The 14521-nt window shown below is 39.9% G+C and overlaps 1 protein-coding gene across 1 annotated transcript in view; it reads right to left on the reverse strand.

The window, feature by feature from the left end:
• LOC128382841 (dnaJ homolog subfamily C member 13-like) overlaps positions 1–14521 on the reverse strand; it is a 37520-nt gene that overhangs the window by 17408 nt on the left and 5591 nt on the right. Inside the window, exons 4-19 of the mRNA XM_053342838.1 lie at positions 14169–14375; positions 12619–12714; positions 12375–12466; positions 12036–12202; positions 10465–10544; positions 10172–10341; positions 9044–9143; positions 7895–8002; positions 7572–7727; positions 6775–6831; positions 6557–6678; positions 5784–5859; positions 5464–5559; positions 4466–4606; positions 1939–1956; positions 173–255 (exon numbers count right to left, since the gene is read on the reverse strand). Of these exons, the coding sequence (XP_053198813.1) occupies positions 173–255; positions 1939–1956; positions 4466–4606; positions 5464–5559; positions 5784–5859; positions 6557–6678; positions 6775–6831; positions 7572–7727; positions 7895–8002; positions 9044–9143; positions 10172–10341; positions 10465–10544; positions 12036–12202; positions 12375–12466; positions 12619–12714; positions 14169–14375 (1769 nt within the window). The remainder of the gene's footprint in view (positions 1–172; positions 256–1938; positions 1957–4465; positions 4607–5463; positions 5560–5783; positions 5860–6556; positions 6679–6774; positions 6832–7571; positions 7728–7894; positions 8003–9043; positions 9144–10171; positions 10342–10464; positions 10545–12035; positions 12203–12374; positions 12467–12618; positions 12715–14168; positions 14376–14521) is intronic.

The raw sequence follows: 14521 nt of genomic DNA on the forward strand, positions 1-14521 counted from the left end.
GGTTATTGGTTTTTTTTTTTTTTTTGGTGTCTACATGTCTGTGAAGAAAAAGTTTATGCCTTGTTTCTGTGTATTAATCTTAAAATCAATAAAAAAATAAGTGAAAAAAAAAAAAAAAAAAAGATAATGGGTGAAGAAAAGCTTGAATGGAGGTGTAAAGGCCGTGTGGTACCTGTAGTAGAAAAGCTCCCAGTTGGATTCGATCTTTATCCTCTGCCGTCTCTTCCTCAGGATGACGGGCTTTTGATTTGGGTTCTGAAATCAAATGAAAGACACAAAAAACGTTGAAAAAAACTATCAGCTGTTCTTTTGTTTGTATTTTCAGCTTATGGCATGAAGAGAGGTGTGGAAAAAGTTAAAATGGGGACAACATGACATGACAGCTTAAACAAACAACAATGAAATTATAATGAAAGGAACCAGTGTGTAAAAAAAACCAACAACGATAACAAAACTGTTTTTTTGACAATGGAGAAATTATGAAAGACATAAGAAACAAACACCAAAAACAATGTCATCATAGCACCAACATAGAAAATAAGGTTATGAAACACCAAAAAAAAAAAAAAAAACCAAGATGGGATCCAAAAATTGGGTGCGTTTTTGTAATCCATAATCCATCGCAAGACGAAACAGGAAACAGGTCTTTCTCAAATCACTCATGATCACAATTCTCATGAATCTGAGATCTGAGAGAGACAGGATGTGGCTACTGTACTTACAACAGTAAAGTTGATTAAGTGATACTACTAGAAAGATAAACATGTTTCTCTCTTTAGTGCCATAAAATAACTGCTGCAATTTCCTGCTTGGTATGAAATGGTAGTAAAGTGCTGTTAAAGGTCAGCAGAGGTCACTTCTAGCCTGTTTATGCTAATGAAGCTAAAGCAGGTCATTATTTATTGATGGTAAAAAGCAACAGATAGCATCTAAAAGCAACAGAGTAACATATATACAGACACTATGTCACTCTATTATTAACAGGAAACAAAGCAACATTTATTATTTAAACCAGGGGTGTCAAACATGCGGCTCGTGGGCCAGAACCGGCCCGCCGAGGGGTCCAAACCGGCCCACTTTCCTTCCTGTCTTTTTTTTTCTTACGTCCTTCCATCTGTCCTCCCTCTCTACCTTTCTTTCTTCCTTCTTTCCTTCCTGCCGTCCTTCCTTCCTCCTACCCTTTCTTCCCTCCATCTGTCCTTCCTTCCTTTCTTTCTTGTTTCCTTCCTTCCTCCCTCCCTCTCTTTCTTCCTTCTTTCCTTCCATCTTTCTTCCTCCCACCCTTCCTTCTTTCCATCTGTCCTTCCTTCCTTTCTTTCTTTTTTCCTTCCTTCCTCCCTCCCTCTTTCTTCCTTCTTTCCTTCCATCTTTCCTTCCTTCTTTCTTCCTCCCACCCTTCCTTCTTTCCATCTGTCCTCCCTTTCTTTCTTCCTTCCATCTGTCCTCCCTTCTGTCCTTCCTCCCTTTCTTTCTTCCCTTTCTTTCTTTTTTCCTTCCTTCCCGTCTTCTTTTCCTTCCTTCCTTTTTTTTATTCCTCCTACCTTTTCTTCCTTCATTCCTCCCTGTCTTTCTTTTTTCCTTCCTTCCTTCTTTTCCTTCCCTTTTTCCTTCCTTTCTTCCCTCCCTCCATCTTTTTAATGATCCGGCCCACATGAGATCAAATTGTTCTGTATGTGGCCCTTGAATGAAAATGAGTTTGACTCTCCTGATTTAAATGTTTAACTTGTATTTGAGGAACTGTTTTATTCCAGTTAAAGCTCCTGTTAGGTCATTTGCTTGGCTGAATTTTTAAAAAAACGCACCCAATATACAGTTACCACATGAAGAAAGGTAAATGGAAAAAATGGTTTGTTCGAAAAAGAGAGACAGAGAGAGAGAGGATATGTGAAAAAAAAAAAAAAAAAAAATATGTGGATCCCATTGGTCAGTCCTACTTACCAGGTTATTTCTGTCCTGCTGCATTTGTTTGACAGCAGAGAAACCACACAAGACAAGGGGGAGGGTGGGGCAGAGACAACACAGAGAGATTATTGTTTCTTTGGGTCAAACAAACAGGAATCTCAACAATAAAAAGGGTCACAGGTCACTCTAAGTACTAAGGTTGACATACAAAACTATCACTAAATCATATTTCTTAGCTGGATTCATGTGTTAAGTAGACATGCAGCGTGTGGTAAAATCGTGAAATGGTGATTGTGATTTTGGTGATATTCAGTGAAAGCAAGCCAATCAAAAAGATGGAATTGATCATTTTAAGCCATTTTGAGGTAATTTAATACCAGTAGTAGTCGAGTGAAAGAAAGGGAAGCCTTGTTACTAGTGAGGTTAGATTATAGGTTGTTTTTCTAACCCTACTGTTGTCCTCGAGTCAAGGAAGGAAGGGAGGAAGGGAGGAAAGGAGGAAGGAAGAGAGGAGGGAAGGGAGGAAAGGAGGAAGGAAGGGGGGAAGGAAGGGAGGAAGAAGAAAGGAAGGAAGGAAGGAAGGAAGGGAGGGAGGAAGAAGGAAGGAAGGAAGGAAGGGAGGAAAGGAAAGGAAAGAAGGAAGAGAGGAAGGAAGGAAGGTAGGAGAGAGGAAGGGAGGAAGATAGGGGCCTTACTTTTAATTACTACATGCACTTTTTGCACATTTAATCCCAACATGTCATCACATTTGCATCCTAACAAAGGCCCTGTTTACACCTCAATACAATTGTAAACAACCTCCGAGACTCATTGTGATCTGATCCGATCACCCAAACCACTTTCAGAGGTGGTCTAGGGGCATATTTGACCACATATTTTTTCCAACTGGTCAGACCTGCTCTATGTGAAAAGTGCCTTGAGATAACTTCTGTTGTGATTTGGCGCTATATAAATAAAGACTGATTGACAGTAGAGTGAAAGCAGTGGAGGCTTTATTCATATTTCTCCATTGAAACTACAGAATGTGCTATCCTGTCAAAGTGTTACAAAGCTAGATGTGTGTGTGTGATGTAAAAACACAGAAAATACAGCTCATAGTGGTTTCTTGGTTAGTGAGAAACCTTCAACTGAAAGGCCTGGATTCAAGGCTTTTTTTTTTCAAGACACAATTTACCAAAAACCAGAAGCTGACACTCTACTTATGAGTATTATAAAACCCTGATTAGATAAGGGGTAAAAACACAGAATTGAGGTGCGAAGGCCGTGATAGTGGAATTGATTGATTGATAGAGTAAATGCTAAAGTGTTATGATGCTTCAGCGACAAAGACTTGACGGGAAAATACGTCATCAATGCAGGATGTGGTGCTTGTTTTTGGTAGAGAGAGGTAGAGGAGCACAGATGTACGTGGTTGGAGTAATCTGAACAGTAGGAATAGTTTGTTTATTTGTTCTCGAAAATGTTTTATTAGCTCTTAGCTCTGAAGCCTCCTGTTGTCCTCAGGTCAAGGAAGGGAGGAAAGGAGTAAGGAGGGAGGGAAGATGGAAGGAAGGAAGAAAGGAGGGAGGGAGGAAGGAAAGGAGGGAGGGAGGAAGGAAAGGAGAGAGGGAGGAAAGGAGTAAGGAGGGAAGGAAGGAAGGAAGGAAGGAAAGGAGGAAGGAAAGGAGGAAGGAGGGAGGAAGGAAGGGAGAGAGGAAGAAAATAAGGAAGGAAGGAAAGGAGTAAGGAGGGAGGGAGGAAGGAAAAGGAGTAAGGAAGGAAGGAAGGAAAGAAAGGAGTAAGGAGGGAGGGAGGAAGGAAAGGAGTAAGGAGGGAAGGAGGAAGGAAAGGGGGAAGGAAAGGAGTGGGGAAGGAAAGGAGTAAGGAAGGAAGGAAGGAAGGACGGAAGGAAGGAAAGAAGCAAGGAACGTTGGAAGGAAGTGAGGAAAGAAGTATAGACGGAGGTGAAGAACAAAGGAAAATTTAACGAAAGTGGGAGGAAGGAAGGAAAGAAGGAACAGTCAATTTGACCCGGGAGGACGACAGGAGGGTTAATCCTGCACTAAAAACTAATCTGACTGCTCCAGACGTACGAGGCAGGTGTAAACAGGGCCGTACACCTTTAACATTACACAACATTATGGTCACATTCAACACCAATGATGGACTCTGCTGCACACGTGATGGAAAGTATCTGTTATAGCTGAAGAAAAAAAATGGGTTAGTTCAATTCTCAACAATTGTGCAAGCGATTAAAACAGAAAGAAGAAGAAAAAACAAAAAAACAGTGATTTCAACCGGACATTAAACTGCTTCCTCAAAGTCAGGCACAAGCTGACACCGCTCGCCATGCAAAATAAAAAAATAGCTGCAGCAACGGAAGAAGAAGAGTGTTATTATTAAAAGCTTGCTTCTGGATTCTGCAGCGCTGAGGAGGAGCAGCTGTTAGAGAGAGAGACACCTGAGCGGATAAAGTCAGCAGCCGTAGCGGTAAGCTTGTCTCATAGATAACAGGTTAAATAAAAAAAATAAAAAATAAAAATCAGCCCCTTAGTCCACTTTGCAAAAGAGATGAAATCCTCACCTCCTTCTGAGCGATGCCCATCTTATCTCTCCAGTGCATCAGGACTACGTCGGCCTTCTCCTTGGCGAACTTCTCCACCTCTTTGGCTGCTTTGCCCGCCACCCGCTGCCACTCGGGCACCTTGTTCCGGTTGAGCTGATCCTGCAGGAAGAAGCAACAATGTATCAAACTAAGCAAGATCAAACTGAAAATGTCACTTTTGACTTCCTTCTGTCCTTCCTTCCTTCCCTTTCTTCCTTCTTTCCTCTGTCCTTCTTTCCTTCCTTCCTCTCTCCCTCCCTCCCTCCCTCCCTTCATTCTTTCCTTTCCTCCCTTCCTTCTTCCTCCCTTCCATCCTTCATTCTTCTTCCCTTCCTTCCTCCTTCCTACCTTCCTTTCCTCCCTTCCTTCTTCCTCCCTTCCATCCTTCCTTCATTCTTCTTCCCTTCCTTCCTTTCCTCCCTTCCTGCTTCCTCCCTTCCATCCTTCCTTCATTCTTCTTCCCTTCCTTCCTTTCTCCCTTCCTTCCTTCTTTCCTCCCTCCTTCCCTTCCTTTCTTCCTTCCTCCTTCCCTTCCTTCCTTCCTTCCTTTCCTCCCTCCTTCCTTTCTTCCTTCCTCCTTCCCTTCCTCCCTTTCTCCCACGTTCCCATCCTTTCTTCCTTCCTTCCTCCCTCCTTTCCTTCCTTCCATCCTTTCTTCCTCCCTCCTTTCCTTCCTTCCATCCTTTCTTCCTCCCTCCTTCCCTCCCTTTCTTCCTCCCTCCTTTCCTTCCTTCCATCCTTCCTTCCTCCCTCCTTCCCTTCCTTTCTTCCCTTCCTCCTCCCTTCTTCCGTGACTCGAGGACAACAGGACGGTTAAGAACAATGATGTATCTGATTTACTGGGTGAAACAGGGAGAGCATAATTATTCCCGTAGACTATTTTATAACACCTGTAAGACCTCTCATGGACTCAAGTGCTCTTATACTGACTTATCGTGCATATTCTACAAGTTTGAGATGAGTTTTGTTCAGATTACCGTTGCGATTTTCAAGTTGTCCCGGACGTGCATCCTGTCTATGTCTTTCTCCGGGACTGCATCAGGACTGTCCAGGTAAGCCAGCAGGCCTGTTGGCTGAGAGGAGGAGGCAAAGTGAAAATGAGTATCAGGTTTAAACAGAGTTGCTCAGCTGCCAAAGAAAGAATAAAACACTCTGGCACACTCTGGCACACTCTGTCCTCCAGTACTTTGCACCTCTTATTGCCGTCGTTATAAACCAAATCGATCATGAGCGTTGGACAGGAATCAGATATTTTTTTGTTAAAAAGTCAGAACTGGGCTGATTTTTGGAGGCTTACCAGTATCCTCTTCAGGAGGTTCATGGCAACGGGGTTCTCTGCCGTCCACAGTCCCACCAGATGGCGACTCAGCTGTCTAATTGAGAAACAGAAGAAGACGGACATTTTTGAGTCATTTTCTTATGAACTGAACTCCCACCCCCACAACAATGATCTCACCTTGAATCACCATCGATTAATATGCAATAACCTTGCCTATACTTGTCTTTACAGCTTTATTAACATATTTTACCTTAATTTAACAGTTAGTCTATTTTATATGTGTGTGTATGTGAGTGTGAGCAGAGTGAATGGAAACAGTTTTATGAGCGACAGCAGTGACAATAAAGGCATTCAATCTTGTGACTTATGTCTATGAAAAGCGCTATATAAGTACATTTTAATTCACTTTTTTTTTTTTTTTTTTACATGCAGTGTAACCGAAGAAATCTTTTAAAACTTTTCTTAAAACTTTTTTCTTTGTGAAAGCTTTTGGAAATGTTTGAATTGTTCCATTTATTGTTTTTACAAGTTAAAATTGATCTTATTCTTTTATTGTTTTACTTCTGTGCCTTTTATTATCATTATTATTATTATTATTATTATTTTATACATCATGTACTATTATCTCTATCTCTGTGCTCCTCTTTGCCTTATTAGGGTTTCTTCTGTAAAGCCCTTTGTAACATTGTTAAGAAAAGTGCTATATAAAGTTGATTTAATTCAGTTAATTATCATTATTATAAAGTTTATATAAGTCTGATTGATACATAGGTAAGACTACCAGCAGCTACCTGTTGGTCAGCATCCTCTGATCGGCGCTGATGGTGAACAAAGACGTGTGCAGATGCCTCGGTAGAGCTCCTTCACTCAACGCCAGCTCTTGCATCTTAGTGGCTATTTCCTTGTCTCCCTCCTAAACATTAACAAACAATAAGGAGCTTGTTATTGCAGTAAACCTCAAACTGTCATCATTCAATTCAATAAACATTCACAACACTGAAAGACTTACCTCTATGATGGCTTTCATCACCAGACCAGCTCCCTTAACGATGGCCATGGAGGGATGCTGGAAATAAGGACAACAGTTACTTTACTATCATTATTAGGGGCTGAAAGGGTTAATGGGTTTTTATGATGCTGCTTCCCAATGTCTACTCTTTAGCTTTTAGTAGGTACATCGATAATCTAATCAACGAGCCAATAGCATCCATGCACGTCATCATCTTTAAGACGTTAAGGCCTTTATTTTGAAATTCCCTTGGCACTTTATAGTGAACAGGAGCTCAGAAATAAAAATGTCAAATGATATTTTGTGATTCGATATGAATGGAAGTGTTAAATCAGAATAAGATATCCCTAGCTTTTAGTAGGGGTGAAAAGATACACTGATTTACATCAATAATCTACATCGATAATCTAATCAACGAGCCAATGGCATCGATGCACGTCATCATCTTTAAGACGTTAAGGCTTTTATTTTGAAATTCCCCAGGCATGTTGGTCTGTCTGCCCAGTTTTGTTTTTTTATAGGATGTAGAAATTTTAAAGCTCAATATATCAAAAAAATGTTGCACTTTATAGTGAACAGGAGCTCAGAAATAAAAATATCTTGTGATTAATATATTTTGTGATTTGATATCAATGGTAGTGATTGTGTTAAATCAGAGTAAGATATCGTCTCATATTGATCGCTGCCTCCTGAATCGAATCCAACTGAAATCATACTGTAGCAGACTTTGTGATATCGTATCGTGAAGAAACTTGTGATTTCCACCCCTAGTGCTTTTAGCTCCTTATCCTCCCCACCTGGAAGAGTTTGAACAGCGTGCGTCCATTGGAGGCCACCATCTCCAGCAGCATGTCAAACTGCTGACCCTCAGTGGTTTCACTGTAGGGGGCGCAGAGGGCAAACGTTAAGAAGTCCAGCAAGGAGCTGATAACCAAAGCTCCTGTCCCATGGTCCTGGGAAAGAAAAAAAAAAAGACAATTTGAGATAAGATTTTGAGAAATCTAAATAAATACTAAAAACAATGACATGATACAAAGAGGCTTTTGTGTAGCTCTAATTTTTTTTCATTATTCTGAGCTCAAACTGCAACCAGCGTGCTGAAAATAATAAAGACTCGTACCACATTAGTGATGAATTTTTCAAGGAGGTTTTCCAGGAACTTCTTAGAGGACAACAGAGAGGCCTTGTTCAGCTGCTCCTGCCTCAGGTCGTAGTCGTCGTGCATCGGCTGGAGGGAAAGATGAAAGAGGACTTCTCAGTCAAACAATGAGAAGGACGCAGATTAATGATGTTATGATGTATTTGGGTCAATGACGTTTCTTTGTGTGGTTTAATCAAATTTAAAAAGGGGTTAAAATGTGAAAATAAACGTATGAATAACTTGCACACATTCTTTTTTGTGGACTCAGCATCAAATTTCTGCTTTTAATCCATTTTGAGAGAATATATTAGAGGATTATGGTAAAAATGTCTAAGTGGTGTAACCATAAAAACTTTGTACCAAATAATTCAACTTGCTTAAAATGCTAAATACTCAATAAAACACCATATCAACTAGTTTGGCATGATCTTACATTATAACTTTTATATTAAATAAAGCTAATGGAATACAATTGTTCTAAATATTACATTTAATCTGGGTAACCATGGAGATCAGGAAACATTTACATTTATTTAACCCTCCTGTTGTCCTCGAGTCAAGGAAGGAAGTTAGGAAGGGACGAAGGAATGAAGGAAGGAAGGAAGGAAGGAAGGGAGGGAGGAAAAGAAAGAAGGAAGGGAGGGAAGGAAAGAAGGAGGGAGGGAGGAAAGGAAGGAAGGAAGGGAGGAAGGTAGAAAGGAAGGAAGGAAGGAAGGAAAAGAAGAAAGGAAGGAAGGAAGGAAGGAATGGAGAGAAGGAGGGAAGGGAAGAAGGACAGAAGGAAGGACGGAAGGAAGGAAGGAAGGAAGGAAGGAAGGAAGGAAGGAAGGATCAGTATAAGTCCACTTAAATACACTGTAGGTGGATAAAACATTTAATATTTATCATTCTTTTGTGGTTACACCATTTGACATTTTCAGGAGCATTCAGTCTCACTTTTGGTAAAAAATGGTGCAAATGTCATTTCAAATAACATCAAACCAACAAAAATACAAAAAGTACATTTTAACAAACCTGAAGCTGCTTTTAAAACTATTTTTTAAGATATTTTTGAATTGCTCATCTTGTCAAACCTTATTTATTTATCACTGAGCCATTAGTTCGTGTTGATATTTCGGTGGCACTTACACACATGAGGGCACAGAGCATGTCTATAGCAGCGTGTGTCACACCGTTGTTGTTCCTTTTTAAAGCTTTTACCGTCTTGACTCCCAACTTTTCCCGAAACCTGGAACACACAAACATTACGTTCACAGATTTTTTACCGACATCTCCCCCCAAAAACACCCCACAGGAAAAGAGCTCCAGCAGCATATAAATCATATAAATCACTTATCATCATTTAAAGAGGTCTGGGGTTGGATACGCAAAAAAAAAATTATTGCTTTATCGAGTAGTTTGTCATTTCTTCTGCTCACCAACTGTCACATCTTTAATTTAACTCCAAAGCAAAACGTCATAAAGGAGGGGTTTTTTCATTTTTGTGTGTATTCATAATGATCTGTATCTTTTAGTTGCGTGAGAGGAAACATCAAACTACTCTAGCAATGAATCTTTCAGGAGAAAAAACTGATTGTGGCTCATTGGCAACTCCACAGGAACAAAGAATAAACAGTAAATACAGTTCCTCTCATACATCTCAGTGACCCAGAAAGACCGCAAGGCTCTCGAATATATGAGATATTCAGGAATGCAAAGAACAAAATGAGCAATGAGCAATATATATATATATATACAGCGGGAGGGAGAGAGAGGGAGAGAGAGAGAGAGAGAGAGAGATGGAGGCACACATAAAAAAAATAAAATGAGAGAATGAAAATGGCAAGAGCGGAGGGGGTCAAGATAAATCGAGGCAGACAGCTCGACTTGAACAGAGTGAAGTGACATAACCTCACTTCTGAAGTGCTCGTCTCAAAGCCTGAGATGAAAGCACAACGCAGATAAAAAGAAGAAGAAGAAGAAGAATAAAAGGAGGAGAGGGGGCTTGATCGACAGCCAAGCTCAAGAGAAAAAAAACACTTTATATGAGAAGAAAGAGGAGGATAAGAAACGGAGACAGACAAAAGGGCAGACTGAGATGTATGGATTCATATTTACGTTCCATCTGTGAGTCCAGACCCTTGACCAGACCTTGAATGACAGAGCATGCCTGTTACCAGTAGCTCAAAACAAAATACATGTACTTTTTAAAAAAGAAATACAAAACAGAGGGAGGTCATGTTGAGTCACACAGATGTGCTGCTTAATCTTACTCACTTAGGCAGTTGGGTGAAAGCCTGGAAGCCGGCTTTGGAGGCCACCAAGCGTCGGATGGCCTGGAAGTGACTCTCTAGCTCGGCGTTGAGGGCCGGCAGCTCGGCCTCCTGAGATAGAAGAGCCAGGATCGCGTTGTTGATGAGCTTCTCTTTGTTCTCGGAGAAAAGACCCTGAAGAGAGAAAGAAAGAAAGGAGAAGTAGAGAGAGAGATAAAGATGAGGAAATGAGTATGGATAGTTCTTTGGCAGACTGACAGGTAGATTTAAATCATATGGAGGATTGAACACACTCACGTCTTGGGTTACAGCATGCAGCACTCCGCTGTAGGATATGTTGGCGTTGAATCTAAATACAGCATCTGCAAAGTTTCCATCTAAAGCAAAAAGAAGAAGGGAAGAAAAGATTAACCTTTGTGTCGTCCTCCTGGGTCAAATTGACCCCTGTCTGTTTTGACTGTTCCTTCTTTCCTTCCTTCCTCTTTTCCTTTATCCCTCCTTCCTTTTTTCCTCCCTCTATCCTACCTTCCTTCCTTCCTTCTTTCCTCCTTCCTTCCTCCCTCCCTCCATTCCTTCCTTCTCTCCTTCCTTCTTCCCTCCCTTCTTGTTTCCTCCCTCCCTCCTACCTTCTTTCCTTCCTTCCTTCTTTCCTCCGTCCTTCCTTACCTTGCTTCCTTCTTCTTCCCTTCCTTCCTCCTTCTTTCCTTCCTTCCTTCTTATTCCCTTCCTCCTTCCTCCTTCTTTCCTTCCTTCCTTCTTATTCCCTTCCTCCTTCCTTCTTCTTCCCTTCCTCCCTCCTTTCCTTCCTTCCTTCTACCTCCCTTTCATCCATCACCCTTAAAGACTGTACTGTATTTGCTGCACTACAAATAAGCTTTTACACCATTTTTCAGGGTTGCAATTCTTTTACATGATCTAAACAAAAAGAGTAGCCAGAAAATGACTTTATCAGTTATATAATGATATATATATTTATATATTGATGTTACTTTCCAATATTTATACACAATACAATAGTAAAAGCATTAATATGTTGCCTTTGTTCTACAAAAAGAGCAAAGAAATGTAGTTTTCTGGCTGCCTAGATGAAGAAAGTTGCAACTTGAGAAAAGCGTTCAAATTTTTTTTTTACCTTATATAGTATATTATTTACAGTGGGGGAAATAAGTATTGAATGTCTTAACTTTTTTTTTTTCAAGTAAATATATTTCCAATGAGGTTATTCACATGAAATCTTGACCAGATGTTGGTATAAACTCAAGAAATCCACACATATAAAAAGGAACATTTAAGTCCATAAATAAACTTTATGTGGAATATAAAGAATGAAACAGACACGTTCAATACTTATGATGAACAAGCTTAAGGGTCTTTCAAATTCATATGTAACGATAATACAGTTAAGGGACAAACAAGGGCTCGATGTGCAGTAAATGTTTAACATAATAACGCTCACACTAACTAAGCCTGCATGCTGATGTTTAGCAGGTGTATAATGTTTCGGCTAACGTTTGTATCACAAAGTTGCAGCTGAAGGGAAAGTCATTAGTTTAATTTGCAGGTATTTGGCCATAAAAAAAAGGGACAAAGTGATATTTTTTGGCTTGATAATGGCACTAGATGAGAAGTCAGGTTAAACTTCTGGGGACCATGAATGTCTGCACAACTTCAATTTCACCTAAACCAATCTAATGAGAGTTGAAATATTGCAATTTTGACCAAAGTGGTGTCATTTTAATCCCTAAAGCTTCTAGTGTGGTGGCAAAAAACACAAAGTAGATCCCATTTTCAATAAAAAAATAAAAATAAAACCTACATTTTAGACAATTTCAACATGATATACCATCCAATAAGGACTTCTGACTCACTCGGAGGTGCTGCGAGGAATTTGAGATGCAGACTCTCCACCTCCTCGTCCACAGGCATGCTCAGCAGGCCCCATCTCTGCCCTCTCTGCGTGGGGGCCATCTTGACACAAACGTCCCTGTTACCCGACGCACGGACTCCATCGAGTAAGCTGGCTAACAGAGAGTCCCTGTGGGGGCGGGCGCGGACAAAACAGACTCAGTCTAAACTCATTACAAATGATCGGCTGTAGAAGTGAGTGCACACAAAAACAGGAAAGAGTCAAGGAGACGGGCAGATTACTCAGCTTTGTTAATAAGGTAATACTTCCAAAAATGGTACATAATTAAAAGTCTGTGTACCTTTCTGTGGACGAGAACTTCCTGATCTGGCCTTTGATGAATTCAACTGTAAACACCTGAGGGTTGTCTGCGTCACAGATGAGAGCAAATACCTGAAGGAAGGGTGAGGAAGACGCCAAGGGAGAGTTTACTCATATTGTACATACACAGGTGTTGATGGAGCTGTTAACATGATGCAGTTCATACATAATGAAACAAAGACATTTCTATGACTCAGTGTTAACTTGAATTATTAAGCTCTCACCTCTCCGAAGGGTTTGATGGTGACTATGTTGTATGAAGCCGGGTCTCTTTCCACTAGACATGTCTCCGTCAGGGCTAGGATACGCTTCACAGGCTCCTGGAGAAGAGACAGACAGCAAGCACAAAGATCAGGGATAATACGAACAAATGACTCCCAAAAAACTGATGGAAATGAATATGAAAGTAATAAATACACTGTAGGAGCAGAGACTGTGGATAGTGTATGATTCTGGCTATTTTAGACTTCCTAGGCATTTTTAATGACTGTAGATAAAATATTAAGCAAGTAATTATCATTTGATTCATCACAGTGTGGGCTGTCACCAATTATTGATTACACAAAGATACTTTTCTCCTTTTTAACAGACCATACGAGTGAGTTGATAATCAGTACAATAAAAAGGTATAACTTGTAATCTTGAAAACTTTAAAATGAAGTGAATTTGAGACCTTTTTTTTTAGCTTAGAAACTATTTACAAGAATTTCACACCACTAATGAGACATCACACACATGTACCGCTAAAGGTATATTTAGTCTCACTATATTAGTAGTAAGGCATGAATAGCATAGCATTACAAACTCTGTTATCACTATACTAGAAGTATCAGTGAAGCATGACTTTCTAATAACTATAAAAAACAAAACATTTCTAATGGCTTAAATGTTTATATTTCATTGATATTCATGATTATTTCAAATTCCAGAGATGTGCCGGTTACATTAAATGAATTGATTTTAACCCTTACATACTATTTGGGTCAAATTTGACCTGTTTTAACATTTGACAGCTGTAAAAACACCCCAAATGTTATTCCTTTACCCTGAAAAATGCACAAAAATTAAAATATTGTGCACTATATAGTGTGATAGAAAGTGTTTGTTTTGTAATTTAAAATTATGTAAATTTGAGACCTTTTTTTTTTTTTAGCTTAGAAACTATTTACAAGAATTTCACACCACTAATGAGACATCTAAAGCCACACATGTACCGCTAAAGAAAGAAAAATACCAAAAAGGAAATAACACAAGGTATATTTAGTCTCACTATATTAATAGTAAGGCATGAAATACTTATATTTCATTAATATTTATGTTTATTTAAGATTCCACAGATGTCCTGGTGACATTAAATGAATTGATTTTAGGATCTATCAAACAAACAAATTAACCCATACATACTATTCGGGTCAAATTTTACCTGTTTTGACATTTGACAGCTGTAGAAACACCCAAATCTTACTCTTTTACCTTGAAACTTTCCCTAAAGTGGGCCAAAATACACAAAGATTTAAATATTGTGCATGATATAGTGTGAGAGTAGGTGTTTTTTTTTTTGTAAACCATTAATCAGGATTTATTTATTGATCAGTCAGATTGAATATTGATGTTGTGGTTCAAAATTTGGTATATGGGGATTCCTAGACTGGGTCAAAATTGCGAGGTTGTAGAATATGAACAGTATGTAAAGGGTTAAATTCATGCATTTTTTGTGAAAGTTTTGGCACAAGTGTGTCACTGAGAAGAATAACGAGAGGCGGAGCGTTCTGACCGGGTGACGAGGCGTGATCTTCTGCACCACGAACTCAGCCAGCGAAGTGATGCTCTCGTCCGAGCTGTACTTCCCCAACCGATCTGTCAAAAAGTCCTCGAAGGTCAGCGCCTCCTTCCTCAGCCGCAGCATGATGCCGATGAAGTTCCCAGCGTGTTCGATGGCGCAGCGGATGATGTCATCGCGGTTCTCTGAGGCGAACAGATGCTGAGGGGAAAAGAAATCTACATAAATCTTTCAACCCTCCTGTTGTTCCTCAGGTCAAGGAAGGACAGGAGGAAGGAAGGAAGGAAGGAAGGAAAGAAGGAAGGAAGGAAGTAAAGCAGGAAGGGAGGAGGAAGGGAGGAAAAGAG

Source organism: Scomber japonicus, chromosome 21 (genome assembly GCF_027409825.1).
Source record: "Scomber japonicus isolate fScoJap1 chromosome 21, fScoJap1.pri, whole genome shotgun sequence".
NCBI classification, from domain to species: domain Eukaryota; kingdom Metazoa; phylum Chordata; class Actinopteri; order Scombriformes; family Scombridae; genus Scomber; species Scomber japonicus.